General features: G+C 37.8%; 1 protein-coding gene across 1 annotated transcript in view; it reads left to right on the top strand.

The window, feature by feature from the left end:
- The window catches only part of nhsa (Nance-Horan syndrome a (congenital cataracts and dental anomalies)), a 181,408-nt gene that overhangs the window by 130,483 nt on the left and 34,537 nt on the right, over nt 1-16,388 (top strand). Inside the window, exons 5-7 of the mRNA XM_061888492.1 lie at nt 3,348-3,485; nt 4,863-4,996; nt 9,952-10,020. Of these exons, the coding sequence (XP_061744476.1) occupies nt 3,348-3,485; nt 4,863-4,996; nt 9,952-10,020 (341 nt within the window). The remainder of the gene's footprint in view (nt 1-3,347; nt 3,486-4,862; nt 4,997-9,951; nt 10,021-16,388) is intronic.

The following is a 16,388-nucleotide window of genomic DNA, read 5'->3' as shown; positions in this document are numbered from 1 at the left end:
ATGTGTGTAATCATCAATAATCATATTATAGTGAATGTGCATAATCATTAATCATATTACTGTAAAAATGTGCGTAGTGTTCTTGTAATGAAGATATTGGATATGTCTGTGAATAAAATACTACATACATATTAAAAATACTACATAAATATTGAAAATACTACATAAATATTGAAAATACTACTTAAACATTATGTTTACCACAAATATGATAGATGACCTCCTCATTTCATTTGCATAATCAGCATGACCCAAATCAGTGTGTGTGTGTGTGTGTGTGTGTGTGTGTGTGTGAGACTATTATTTGGACAGTGCCATCTAGTGGACAGAGTAGTAAACACAGCATGTGTTGACATGAAGTGTGAGCAGGAAATCATTAATTTAACAATTATCAATTAATAATTATTATATTGTGGGGAAGTTAAAGTTGAAGTTCTTAATGATGTCCGAGTCGGACTCTGTGGACATGATTGTGGTCTAAGAGTACTAATTGTTGTCTCCTTGCAGCTGTTGTGGTCTAAGAGTACTAATTGTTGTCTCCTTGCAGCTGTTGTGGTCTAAGAGTACTAATTGTTGTCTCCTTGCAGCTGTTGTGGTCTAAGAGTACTAATTGTTGTCTCCTTGCAGCTGTTGTGGTCTAAGAGTACTAATTGTTGTCTCCTTGCAGCTGTTGTGGTCTAAGAGTACTAATTGTTGTCTCCTTGCAGCCGTTGTGGTCTAAGAGTACTAATTGTTGTCTCCTTGCAGCTGTTGTGGTCTAAGAGTACTAATTGTTGTCTCCTTGCAGCCGTTGTGGTCTAAGAGTACTAATTGTTGTCTCCTTGCAGCTGTTGTGGTCTAAGAGTACTAATTGTTGTCTCCTTGCAGCTGTTGTGGTCTAAGAGTACTAATTGTTGTCTCCTTGCAGCTGTTGTGGTCTAAGAGTACTAATTGTGGTCTCCTTGCAGCCGTTGTGGTCTAAGAGTACTAATTGTTGTCTCCTTGCAGCTGTTGTGGTCTAAGAGTACTAATTGTTGTCTCCTTGCAGCTGTTGTGGTCTAAGAGTACTAATTGTTGTCTCCTTGCAGCCGTTGTGGTCTAAGAGTACTAATTGTTGTCTCCTTGCAGCTGTTGTGGTCTAAGAGTACTAATTGTTGTCTCCTTGCAGCTGTTGTGGTCTAAGAGTACTAATTGTTGTCTCCTTGCAGCTGTTGTGGTCTAAGAGTACTAATTGTTGTCTCCTTGCAGCTGTTGTGGTCTAAGAGTACTAATTGTTGTCTCCTTGCAGCCGTTGTGGTCTAAGAGTACTAATTGTTGTCTCCTTGCAGCTGTTGTGGTCTAAGAGTACTAATTGTGGTCTCCTTGCAGCCGTTGTGGTCTAAGAGTACTAATTGTTGTCTCCTTGCAGCTGTTGTGGTCTAAGAGTACTAATTGTTGTCTCCTTGCAGCCGTTGTGGTCTAAGAGTACTAATTGTTGTCTCCTTGCAGCTGTTGTGGTCTAAGAGTACTAATTGTTGTCTCCTTGCAGCTGTTGTGGTCTAAGAGTACTAATTGTTGTCTCCTTGCAGCTGTTGTGGTCTAAGAGTACTAATTGTGGTCTCCTTGCAGCTGTTGTGGTCTAAGAGTACTAATTGTTGTCTCCTTGCAGCTGTTGTGGTCTAAGAGTACTAATTGTTGTCTCCTTGCAGCCGTTGTGGTCTAAGAGTACTAATTGTTGTCTCCTTGCAGCTGTTGTGGTCTAAGAGTACTAATTGTTGTCTCCTTGCAGCTGTTGTGGTCTAAGAGTACTAATTGTTGTCTCCTTGCAGCTGTTGTGGTCTAAGAGTACTAATTGTGGTCTCCTTGCAGCCGTTGTGGTCTAAGAGTACTAATTGTTGTCTCCTTGCAGCTGTTGTGGTCTAAGAGTACTAATTGTTGTCTCCTTGCAGCTGTTGTGGTCTAAGAGTACTAATTGTTGTCTCCTTGCAGCCGTTGTGGTCTAAGAGTACTAATTGTTGTCTCCTTGCAGCTGTTGTGGTCTAAGAGTACTAATTGTTGTCTCCTTGCAGCTGTTGTGGTCTAAGAGTACTAATTGTTGTCTCCTTGCAGCTGTTGTGGTCTAAGAGTACTAATTGTTGTCTCCTTGCAGCTGTTGTGGTCTAAGAGTACTAATTGTTGTCTCCTTGCAGCTGTTGTGGTCTAAGAGTACTAATTGTTGTCTCCTTGCAGCCGTTGTGGTCTAAGAGTACTAATTGTTGTCTCCTTGCAGCTGTTGTGGTCTAAGAGTACTAATTGTGGTCTCCTTGCAGCCGTTGTGGTCTAAGAGTACTAATTGTTGTCTCCTTGCAGCTGTTGTGGTCTAAGAGTACTAATTGTTGTCTCCTTGCAGCCGTTGTGGTCTAAGAGTACTAATTGTTGTCTCCTTGCAGCTGTTGTGGTCTAAGAGTACTAATTGTTGTCTCCTTGCAGCTGTTGTGGTCTAAGAGTACTAATTGTTGTCTCCTTGCAGCCGTTGTGGTCTAAGAGTACTAATTGTTGTCTCCTTGCAGCTGTCGTGGTCTAAGAGTACTAATTGTTGTCTCCTTGCAGCTGTCGTGGTCTAAGAGTACTAATTGTTGTCTCCTTGCAGCTGTTGTGGTCTAAGAGTACTAATTGTTGTCTCCTTGCAGCCGTTGTGGTCTAAGAGTACTAATTGTTGTCTCCTTGTAGCTGTTGTGGTCTAAGAGTACTAATTGTTGTCTCCTTGCAGCTGTTGTGGTCTAAGAGTACTAATTGTTGTCTCCTTGTAGCTGTTGTGGTCTAAGAGTACTAATTGTTGTCTCCTTGCAGCTGTTGTGGTCTAAGAGTACTAATTGTTGTCTCCTTGCAGCTGTTGTGGTCTAAGAGTACTAATTGTTGTCTCCTTGCAGCCGTTGTGGTCTAAGAGTACTAATTGTTGTCTCCTTGCAGCTGTCGTGGTCTAAGAGTACTAATTGTTGTCTCCTTGCAGCCGTCGTGGTCTAAGAGTACTAATTGTTGTCTCCTTGCAGCCGTTGTGGTCTAAGAGTACTAATTGTTGTCTCCTTGCAGCTGTTGTGGTCTAAGAGTACTAATTGTTGTCTCCTTGCAGCTGTTGTGGTCTAAGAGTACTAATTGTTGTCTCCTTGCAGCCGTCGTGGTCTAAGAGTACTAATTGTTGTCTCCTTGCAGCTGTTGTGGTCTAAGAGTACTAATTGTTGTCTCCTTGCAGCTGTTGTGGTCTAAGAGTACTAATTGTTGTCTCCTTGCAGCTGTTGTGGTCTAAGAGTACTAATTGTTGTCTCCTTGCAGCCGTCGTGGTCTAAGAGTACTAATTGTTGTCTCCTTGCAGCTGTTGTGGTCTAAGAGTACTAATTGTTGTCTCCTTGCAGCCGTGTCCAACCTGGACGTGGAGAGCAAGCTGACATCTCACTACCGAGCTCCTTGGCACAAGCAGAGGAACTTGTTGAGATCCTCCACCCGACCGGCCTGTGTGCAAGACCTGCACCGCCTGGCACACCTGCACCAAGGTCTCACACCATCCACCTTTCTCATGGCACACACATCATAACAACTTTCTCATGTAACACACATTACTACAACTTTCTCATGTCACACACATCATAACAACTTTCTCATGTCACACACACATCATAACAACTTTCTCATGTCACACACATCATTACAACTTTTTCATGGACCACACATCATAACAACTTTCTCATGTCACACACACATCATAACAACTTTCTCATGGCACACACATCATTACAACTTTTTCATGGACCACACATCATAACAACTTTCTCATGTCACACACACCATAACAACTTTCTCATGTCACACACATCATAACAACTTTCTCATGACACACACATCATAACAACTTTCTCATGGCACACACATCATTACAACTTTTTCATGGACCACACGTCATAACAACTTTCTCATGTCACACACATCATAACAACTTTCTCATGACACACACATCATAACAACTTTCTCATGGCACACACATCATAACAACTTTCTCATGGCACACACATCATTACAACTTTTTCATGGACCACACGTCATAACAACTTTCTCATGTCACACACACATAACAAGTTTCTCATGGCACACACAACATTAAGTGATTGTAATAACATTATTATAGCGACGTTATGATAACATTATGATAATAACATAATTATAATTGCATAATTATACCAACTTGATTATAACAACATAATTATAATAATATAAATGCATTGACTTTATTAAAATAATATAATCATACTAACATAATTATAATTATAACAACATGATATAATAACATAATTATAAAAAATATACACTAATGTTATTGATTACAATAACATTAGTATGATAACATAATTATAATATTTTCATTATATTAACATGATTATAATAATTTAATTATAATAATATAAATGTAATTATTGACCTGATTATAATGACATGCTAAAGTTTACAGCTGCTGGACTTTACTGATGTCACTCTGCCCCCTAGTGGCTGAAAGTCTGCTATTACAGCCTCAATAGTACTACTATAATAAAAGGACATTACACTACTTATGCTGGTTAGTAAGAAGTACTAGTGTATACTATTGTGTACTTTTGACATACACACTGTAACTGTGTACTTGCCCAATGTAATACATGACATGTATCATATACTATACTACTATGTATCATATACTATACAACTATGTAACATTAGGGAGTGGGACAGGAGGACACACACATTAGCAACACTAGCATAGCTATATGAGCTACATGCTAACATGACATGCTAACATAATGTTAAAAGGTCATAAAAGATGTGTGAATATAATTAAGCCCTGTGCTCGGTGTCCTCATCTGTTGTTGTTGTTGTTGTTGTTGTTGTTGTTGTTGTTCCAGAGCATCAGAGCAGACCTTTGTCCAGCAGGGAGCGCCGTCTCACCATCTCCATCTCTGCTCTACCACCCATGCCCATCTACCCATCTGCACTTGTTGCACGCAGGAAAGGAAAGAAGGGTGCACGCTGGACATCGGTGAGACACTACACTGATGTACATACATATACATATACGTATACGTATACAGCAGGGGTGCCCACACTTTTTCTGCAGGCGAGCTACTTTTCAATTGACCAACTCGAGGGGATCTACCTCATTTATATATATCATTTATATTTATTTATTTATGAAAGAGACATTTTTGTAAACAAGTTAAATGTGTTTAATGATAATACAAGCATGTGTAACACATATAGATGTCTTTCTTTCACGAAGACAAGAATATAAGTTGGTGTATTACCTGATTCTGATGACTTGCATTGATTGGAATCAGACAGTAATGATGATAACGCCCACATTTTCAAATGGAGGAGAAAAAAAGTTGTCCTTTCTGTACAATACCACATGAAAGTGGTTGGTTTTTGGCATCTAATTCATCCAGCTTCCATACACTTTACAAGAAAAACATTGGCGGCAAATTCCGTAGCTTGCTTGATTGACATTCACGGCACCCGAGGGTCTTGTGAGATGACGCTGGCTGCTGCCAGTTCATTATTATGAAAAAATGACAGAGAGGAAGGCGAGAAACACTTTTTATTTCAACAGACTCTCGCGCCGTCCCTTCCGTCAAAACTCTAAAGGCCGACTGCATACACACATATACATGTACATATACATATACACACATACAGTACATATACATGTACTTAAAGATACATATACATGTACTTATACATACATATACACATATATATGTACATATGGCCTAGTGGTTGGAGTGTCCGCCCTGAGATCAGTAGGTCGTGAGTTCAAATCCCGGCCGAGTCATACCAAAGACTATAAAAATGGGACCCGTTACCTCCCTGCTTGGCACTCAACATCAAGGGTTGGAATTGGGGGTTAAATCACCATAAATGCTGCTGCCCACTGCTGCCCTCACCTCCCAGGGGGTGATCAAGGGTGATGAGTCAAATGCAGAGAATAATTTCGCCACATCTAGTATGTGTGTGACAATTATTGGTACTTTTTTTAATATATATATACATACATATATATACTTAAACATACATATACATGTACATATACATACATACACATGTACATATACACACATACACATATACTTAAACATACATAATAATGTACATATACATACACACATACACACGCACACATTTAAATGTACTTATACACACTTATACATGTATATATATACATATACATGTACATATACATACATAAACATGTACATATAAATGTATACATACACAGACACATGTACATATGCATGTACATATACATACATATACTGTACATGTACATATTCACACACACACATATACTTAAACATACATGTACATATACATACATATATATGTACATATACACACATATACATATACTTGAACATACATGTACATATAGATACACATGCACGCATTTACATGTACTTACACATACATATACAAACATATACTTGTATATATACATATACACACATATACATACATAAACATGTACATATAAATGTATACATACACAGACACATGTACATATACATATACACACATATACATACATAAACATGTACATATAAATGTATACATACACAGACACATGTACATATGCATGTACATATACATACATATACATGTACATATTCACACACACACATATACTTAAACATACATGTACATATACATACATATATATGTACATATACACACATATACATATACTTGAACATACATGTACATATAGATACACATGCACGCATTTACATGTACTTACACATACATATACAAACATATACTTGTATATATACATATACACACATATACATACATAAACATGTACATATACATGTATACATACACAGACATATACATGTACATATACATATACACACATATACATATACACACATATACATGTACTTAAACGTACATGTACATATACATACATATACACACATTTACATTTACATACACACGCACATACACACATATACATGTACATATGTATGTGTGTGTGTGTACATGTATATGTACCAGTGTCAAAGTACTGTAAAGGCATTGAAGTGCAAGTTGACAATATATTGCCCCCTACTGCGAGGCAGAGGTACTTGCTGCCTCATGGCCTGCCTTTTCCCCGCGGCAACACACAGCACAGACTCCATACACTTTGTGTGTAGCCGTGTAGGCCCCACCTGTGTCTGCCTCAGGAGGAGGCACCACCTGCGTTATCTTCGTCAGGAACCACGGATTTTCCGCGATTTTGACCATGGAAATGATGAAAATATAGCGGGACCACACCAACGTCACATAGACAGCATAGACCCAAAGAGAAATATTCAAACTTGTTTTATTTTATTACTTCGTTAAGCCTTTTACCCCCCTGGTGGCCAGGTGAGGCGCTGCTTCACTTTGCCTCCCCTGACAGCACGTCACTGATATACATGTACATGTACACTGATGGAGGGAGCTGCCATGCAAGGCGCTAACCAGCACCCATCAGGAGCAAGGGTGAAGTGTCTTGCTCAAGGACACAACGGACGTGAGGAGGTTGGTACTAGGTGGGGATTGAACCTGGAACCCTTGGGTTGCGCACGGCCATTCCCCCACTGCGCCACGCCGTCCCTTGTTGTGTCCGCTAGGTGTAGGTGTACTATCATGTAGTTCATGTTGTGTCCACTAGGTGCAGGTGTACTATCATGTAGTTCATGTTGTGTCCACTAGGTGCAGGTGTACTATCATGTAGTTCATGTTGTGTCCACTAGGTGCAGGTATACTATCATGTAGTTCATGGTGTGTCCACTAGTGTAGGTGTACTATCATGTAGTTCATGTAGTGTCCACTAGTGTAGGTGTACTATCATGTAGTTCATGTAGTGTCCACTAGTGTAGGTGTACTATCATGTAGTTCATGTAGTGTCCACTAGTGTAGGTGTACTATCATGTAGTTCATGTTGTGTCCACTAGGTGCAGGTGTACTATCATGTAGTTCATGTTGTGTCCACTAGGTGCAGGTGTACTATCATGTAGTTCATGTTGTGTCCATTAAGTGCAGGTGTACTATCATGTAGTTCATGTTGTGTCCATTAAGTGCAGGTGTACTATCATGTAGTTCATGTTGTGTCCACTAGGTGCAGGTGTACTATCATGTAGTACATGTTGTGTCCACTAGGTGCAGGTGTACTATCATGTAGTTCATGTAGTGTCCACTAGTGTAGGTGTACTATCATGTAGTTCATGTTGTGTCCACTAGGTGCAGGTGTACTATCATGTAGTTCATGGTGTGTCCACTAGGTGCAGGTGTACTATCATGTAGTTCATGTTGTGTCCACTAGGTGCAGGTGTACTATCATGTAGTTCATGTTGTGTCCACTAGGTGCAGGTGTACTATCATGTAGTTCATGTTGTGTCCACTAGGTGCAGGTGTACTATCATGTAGTTCATGGTGTGTCCACTAGGTGCAGGTGTACTATCATGTAGTTCATGTTGTGTCCATTAAGTGCAGGTGTACTATCATGTAGTTCATGGTGTGTCCATTAAGTGCAGGTGTACTATCATGTAGTTCATGTAGTGTCCACTAGTGTAGGTGTACTATCATGTAGTTCATGTTGTGTCCACTAGGTGCAGGTATACTATCATGTAGTTCATGGTGTGTCCACTAGGTGCAGGTGTACTATCATGTAGTTCATGGTGTGTCCACTAGGTGCAGGTGTACTATCATGTAGTTCATGTTGTGTCCACTAGGTGCAGGTGTACTATCATGTAGTTCATGTTGTGTCCACTAGGTGCAGGTGTACTATCATGTAGTTCATGTTGTGTCCACTAGGTGCAGGTGTACTATCATGTAGTTCATGGTGTGTCCACTAGGTGCAGGTGTACTATCATGTAGTTCATGTTGTGTCCATTAAGTGCAGGTGTACTATCATGTAGTTCATGTTGTGTCCATTAAGTGCAGGTGTACTATCATGTAGTTCATGTTGTGTCCACTAGGTGCAGGTGTACTATCATGTAGTACATGTTGTGTCCACTAGGTGCAGGTGTACTATCATGTAGTTCATGTAGTGTCCACTAGTGTAGGTGTACTATCATGTAGTTCATGTTGTGTCCACTAGGTGCAGGTGTACTATCATGTAGTTCATGGTGTGTCCACTAGGTGCAGGTGTACTATCATGTAGTTCATGTTGTGTCCACTAGGTGCAGGTGTACTATCATGTAGTTCATGTTGTGTCCACTAGGTGCAGGTGTACTATCATGTAGTTCATGTTGTGTCCACTAGGTGCAGGTGTACTATCATGTAGTTCATGGTGTGTCCACTAGGTGCAGGTGTACTATCATGTAGTTCATGTTGTGTCCATTAAGTGCAGGTGTACTATCATGTAGTTCATGGTGTGTCCATTAAGTGCAGGTGTACTATCATGTAGTTCATGTAGTGTCCACTAGTGTAGGTGTACTATCATGTAGTTCATGTTGTGTCCACTAGGTGCAGGTATACTATCATGTAGTTCATGGTGTGTCCACTAGGTGCAGGTGTACTATCATGTAGTTCATGTTGTGTCCACTAGGTGCAGGTGTACTATCATGTAGTTCATGGTGTGTCCATTAGGTGCAGGTTTACTTTCATGTAGTTCATGGTGTGTCCACTAGGTGCAGGTGTACTATCATGTAGTTCATGTTGTGTCCATTAAGTGCAGGTGTACTATCATGTAGTTCATGGTGTGTCCATTAAGTGCAGGTGTACTATCATGTAGTTCATGTTTTGTCCACTAGGTGCAGGTGTACTATCATGTAGTTCATGGTGTGTCCATTAAGTGCAGAAGTACTATCAATAGGAAATGATGTACCAATAAAATCGTGTCCAAGTTCCCCACAGGCCACGCCCCCTCAGCTCCTCCATCTTGTGTGTCAAGTAGCTGTGTGTTCATTTGTTGTCTCTTTTTGTTGTCTCCTCTTTTGTTGTCATCTTGTGTTTTGAATCCAGTTCCAAAGCAACAACAAGCGCTCGTCTTCTCCCACCGACTGTTGTCACTTCTCCCCCTGGAGCACAAAGGTACTTGTCACCCCTCCTTCACCTCCAAACTATTCTTCCTCTTCTTCTCCTTCTTCTTCTTTTCCTCCTTCTCCTACCCCTTCTTCTTCTTTTTCTTCTTCTTCTTCTTCTTCTTCTTCTTCTTCTTCTTCTTCTTCTTCTTCTTCTTCTTCTTATTATTATTATTATTATTATTTTCCTCGTTATTCTTTTTGTTATTCTTTGTCTTTTTCTTCTTCTACTTCTTTTCCTCCATCTCCTTCTTCTTGTTTTTGTTCTTTTTCTTCTTTTACTTCTTTTCCTCCTGCTCCTTCGTCTTCTCATTCTTGTACTTCTTTTTCTTCTTCTTTTTCCCTTCCTCCTCTTTCTTCTTCTTCCTTTTCTTCTTCTTCTTTACCTCCTACTCCTTCTTTTTCTTCTTCTTCTTTTCCTCCTATTTATTCTTCTTTTCCTTCTTCTTCTTCTCATTCTTGTACTTGTTCTTGTTGTTGTTGTTGTTGTTGTTGTTCTTCTTCTTCTTCTCCTTCTTCTACTTCTTTTCCTCCTACTCCTTCTTCTTCTACTTCTTTTCCTCCTACTCCTTCTTCTTCTTCTCGTTGGTGTTCTTGTTCTTCTTCTTTTTCTTCTTCTTCTCATTTTTTCTTCTTATTCTTCTTCTTTTCCTCCTCCTTCTTCTTCTTTTTCTTTTTCTTCTTTTTATTTTTCTTCTTTTCTTCCTACTCCTTCTTCTTTGTCTTCTTCTTCTTCTTCTTTTCCTCTTACTCCTTATTCTCGTTCTTTTTCTTCTTTTTCTTTTTCTTCTTTTTTCTTCTTTTTCTTCTTCTTTTTTTTATTCTTTTTCTCCTCCTCTTCCTCCTCCTTCTTCTTCTTCTTCCTTTTCTTCTTCTTTTTCTCCTCCTCTTCCTCCTCCTTCTTCTTTTTATTCTTCTTCTTTACCTCCTACTTCTTCTTCTTTTTCTTCTTCTTCTTTTCTTCCTACTCATTCTTCTTCTCGTTCTTGTTCTTGTTCTTCTTCTACTTCTTTTTCTTCTTCTTCTTCTTTTCCTCGTTCTTGTTCTTTTTTTCTTCTTTTCCTCCTCCTACTGCTTAATCTTTTTCTTCTCCTTCTTCTTTTTCTTCTTCTTTTTCCTCGTTCTTCTTCTTCTTCTTCTTTTCCTCCTCCTCCTCCTCCTGCTTCATCTTCTTCTTTTTCTTCGTCTTCTTTTCCTCCTGCTTCTTCTTTTTCTTCTTCTTCTTCTTTTTCTTCTTCGTCTTCTTTTCCTCCTACTCCTTCTTCTTCTCATTCTTGTTGTTGTTGTTGATCTTCTTCTTTTCCTCCTACTCCTTCTTCTTCTTCTTCTTCTTCTTGTCTTTCTTCTTCTTCTTCTTCTTTTCCTCCTCCTAGTCATTCTTCTTCTTCTTCTTCTTTCCCTCCTCCTACTCATTTGTCTTCTTCTTTGTCTCTTTTTTTCTTCTTCTTTTTCTTCTTCTTCTTTTCCTCCTACTCCTTCTTCTTCTCATTTTTGTTGGTGTTGTTTCCTCCTTCTTCTTCTCGTCTTTCTTCTTATTATTATTATTATTATTATTCTTATTCTTCTTCTTATTTTCCTCCTCCTAGTCTTTCTTCTTTTTCTTCTTCTTTTCCTCCTCCTACTCAATTTTCTTCTTCTTTGTCTCTTTTTTCTTCTTCTTCCTCTCCTCCTCCTCCTCTTTCTTCTCTTTCTTCTTATGATTTTTCTTCTTCTTCTTCTTCTTCTTCTTTCTGCTTTTTCTTTTTTTTCTTCTTCTTTTCTTCTTACTCCTTCTTCTACTAGTTGTTGTTTTTCTTCTTCTTATCCCCCTCCTATTCATTTTTCTTCTTCTTCTTTTTCTCTTTTCTCTTCTCCTTCTTTTTCTTCCTTCTTCTTCTTCTTCTTTTTGCTCTTCCTTTTTTCCTCTCCTTCTCCTCCTTATTAGTCTTGTTCTTCTTATGCTTTTTTTCTTCTTCTTTCTGCTTCTTATTCTTTCTCCTCCTGTCCTCCTTCCTCTTCTTTCTCCTTCTTCACTTTCTCCTTCTCTTCACCCTTCTTATTCTTCTTCTTCTACTCCTTTGTCTTGTTCTTCTTTTTCTTCTTCTTTTCCTTCCTTCTTATTCTTCTTTTTCTTCTTCTCCTTCTCTTTCTTCTTATGCTTCTTTTTCTTATTATTATTTGTCTTTCTCCTTCCTCTTCAACTTCTTCTTAGCCTTCTTTTTCCTTTCCTTCCTTTGGTTGCTGTTTTCAGTGTGTGTGTGTGTGTGTGTGTGTGTGTGTGTGTGTGTGTGTTTGTGTGTGTGTGTGTGTGTGTGTGTGTGTGTTCTGATGGTGATTACCCACAATGCCAGTGGGTGACCCCCAGCTGTTCACTTGCCATGAAGTGTCTTCCTCTTCTTCCAACCAATCAGCTTCTTTGCTGCTGCCAGCGAGTAATGTTTCCATGGAAATCTTTTGTTCCACATTTTTACTTTTGTGCCGCAAATAAAACACAAAAGCTGCAGAGCAGCTTTTACTTTCGGGGCTTTAGTGGGAGCCTTAGGAAACAGTTTCACTTTCACTTTGGCTCCCACTTTCATTCCAAGTGCTGCAAACTGAAGGTAAGATCTTGGAATGCACAAGAAGATGAGGATTCTACTTTTGAAAACTTCACACACTCTTTTTTTTAATCAAATTTTAGAAGTTAGTATTGTGTCAATACACATTTTGGTAGCATCTTATACACATATCATGTTAGCATCTTTAACACAATTGTTGTTAGCATCTTATACACACCTGTTGTTAGCATCTTATACACACCTGTTGTTAGCATCTTATACACACATGTTGTTAGCATCTTATACACATATGTTGTTGGCATCTTATACACAGTTGTTGTTAGCATCTTATACACACATGTTGTTAGCATCTTATACACACATGTTGTTGGCATCTTTAACACAATTGTTGTTAGCATCTTATACACACCTGTTGTTAGCATCGTATACACACATGTTGTTAGCATCTTATACACACCTGTTGTTAGCATCTTATACACACATGTTGTTAGCATCTTATACACACATGTTGTTAGCATCGTATACACACATGTTGTTAGCATCGTATACACACATGTTGTTAGCATCTTATACACACCTGTTGTTAGCATCTTATACACACATGTTGTTAGCATCTTATACACACTTGTTGTTAGCATCTTATACACACATGTTGTTAGCATATTATACACACATGTTGTTAGCATCTTATACACACATGTTGTTAGCATCTTATACACACATGTTGTTAGCATTTTATACACATGTTATTAGCATTTTATACACACATGTTGTTAGCATCTTATACACACATGTTGTTAGCATCTTATACACACATGGTGTTAGCATCTTATACACACCTGTTGTTAGCATCTTATACACACATGTTATTAGCATCTTAGACACATCTGTTGTTAGCATCTTATACACAAATTTTGTTAGCATGTTATACACACATTTTGTTAGCATGTTATACACACATGTTGTTAGCATGTTATACACACATGTTGTTAGCATCTTATACACACCTGTTGTTAGCATCTTATACACAAATTTTGTTAGCATGTTATACACACATTTTGTTAGCATGTTATACACACATGTTGTTAGCATGTTATACACACATGTTGTTAGCATCTTATACACACATGTTGTTAGCATATTATACACACATGTTGTTAGCATCTTATACACACATGTTGTTAGCATCTTATACACACTTGTTGTTAGCATCTTATACACACATGTTGTTAGCATCTTATACACACATGTTGTTAGCATCTTATACACACATTTTGTTAGCATCTTATACACACATGTTGTTAGCATCTTATACACACACGTTGTTAGCATCTTATACACACATGTTATTAGCATCTTATACACACTTGTTGTTAGCATCTTATACACACTTGTTGTTAGCATCTTATACACACATGTTGTTAGCATATTATACACACATGTTGTTAGCATCTTAAATACACATGTTGTTAGCATCTTATACACACATGTTGTTAGCATTTTATACACATGTTATTAGCATTTTATACACACATGTTGTTAGCATCTTATACACACATGTTGTTAGCATCTTATACACACATGGTGTTAGCATCTTATACACACCTGTTGTTAGCATTTTATACACATGTTGTTAGCATTTTATACACACATGGTGTTAGCATCTTATACATACTTGTTGTAAGCATCTTATACACACATGTTGTTAGCATCTTATACACACATGTTGTTAGCATCTTATACACACATGTATTTAGCATCTTATACACACATGTTGTTAGCATCTTATACACACATGTATTTAGAATCTTATACACACATGTTGTTAGCATCTTATACACACATGTATGCATCTTTTACACACATGTTAGCATCTTTTACACACATGTTGTTAGCATATTATACACACATGTTGTTAGCATCTTATACACACATGGTGTTAGCATCTTATACACACTTGTTGTAAGCATCTTATACACACATGTTGTTAGCATCTTATACACACATGTAAGCATCTTTTACACACATGTTAGCATCTTATACACACATGTTGTTAGCATCTTTTACACACATGTTAGCGTCTTATACACACATGTTGTTAGCATCTTATACACACATGTAAGCATATTTTGCTCACATGTTAGCATCTTATACACACATGTTGTTAGCATCTTATACACACATGTTGTTAGCATCTTATACATACATGTTGTTAGCATCTTATACACACATGTTGTTAGCATCTTATACACACATGTTGTTAGCATCTTATACACACTTGTTGTTAGCATCTTATACACACATGTTGTTAGCATCTTATACACACATATTGTTAGCATCTTATACACATGTTGTTAGCATCTTATACACACATGTTGTTAGCATCTTGTACACACATGTTAGCATCTTATACACACATGTTGTTAGCATCTTTTACACACATGGTGTTAGCATCTTATACACACATGTTCTTAGCATCTTTTACACACATGTTGTTAGAATCTTTTACACACATTTGGTTAGCATCTTTTACACACATGTTAGCAACTTATACACACATGTTGTTAGCATTTTATACACATGTTGTTAGCATTTTATACAAACATGTTGTTAGCATCTTATACACACATTTTATTAGCACATTATACACACATGTTGTTAGCATCTTTAACACACCTGTTGTTAGCATCTTATACACACATGTTATTAGCATCTTATACACACATGATGTTAGCATCTTATACACACCTGTTGTTAGCATCTTATACACACATATTAGCATATTATACACACATGTTGTTATTATCTTATACACACATGTTGTTAGCATCTTATACACAAATTATGTTAGCATCTTTAACACACTTGTTAGCATCTTATACACACCTGTTGTTAGCATCTTATACACACATGTTGTTAGCATCTTATACACACATGTTGTTAGCATCTTTTACACACATGTTGTTGGCATCTTTTACACACATGTTGTTAGCATCTTTTACACACATGTTGTTAGCATCTTTTACACACATGTTAGTATCTTTTACACACATGTTGTTAGCATCTTTTACACACATGTTGTTAGCATCTTATACACACATGTTGTTAGCATGTTATACACACATGTTGTTAGCATGTTATACACACCTGTTGTTAGCATCTTATACACACATGTTGTTAGCATCTTATACACACATGTTGTTAGCATCGTAAACACACCTGTTGTTAGCATCTTATACACACCTGTTGTTAGCATCTTTTACACACATGTTAATATCTTATACACACATGTTGTTAGCATCTTTTACACACATGTTGTTAGCATCTTTTACACACATGTTGTTAGCATCTTTTACACACATGTTGTTAGCAACTTATACACACATGTTGTTAGCATCTTATACACACATGTTGTTAGCATCTTTTACACACATGTTGTTAGCATCTTTTACACACATGTTGTTAGCAACTTATACACACATGTTGTTAGCATCTTATACACACATGTTGTTAGCATCGTAAACACACCTGTTGTTAGCATCTTATACACACCTGTTGTTAGCATCTTTTACACACATGTTAATATCTTATACACACATGTTGTTAGCATCTTTTACACACATGTTGTTAGCATCTTTTACACACATGTTGTTAGCATCTTTTACACACATGTTGTTAGCAACTTATACACACTTGTTGTTAGCATCTTTTACACACATGTTGTTAGAATCTTTTACACACATGTTGTTAGCATCTTTTACACACATGTTAGTATCTTTTACACACATAGGCGGCATAGCTCGGTTGGTAGAGTGGCCGTGCCAGCAACTTGAGGGTTGCA

This window comes from Nerophis ophidion, linkage group LG26 (genome assembly GCF_033978795.1).
Source record: "Nerophis ophidion isolate RoL-2023_Sa linkage group LG26, RoL_Noph_v1.0, whole genome shotgun sequence".
NCBI lineage: Eukaryota > Metazoa > Chordata > Actinopteri > Syngnathiformes > Syngnathidae > Nerophis > Nerophis ophidion.
The sequence above is the reverse complement of the archived record's forward strand: the minus strand, read 5'-3'. Positions and strand labels throughout refer to the sequence as shown.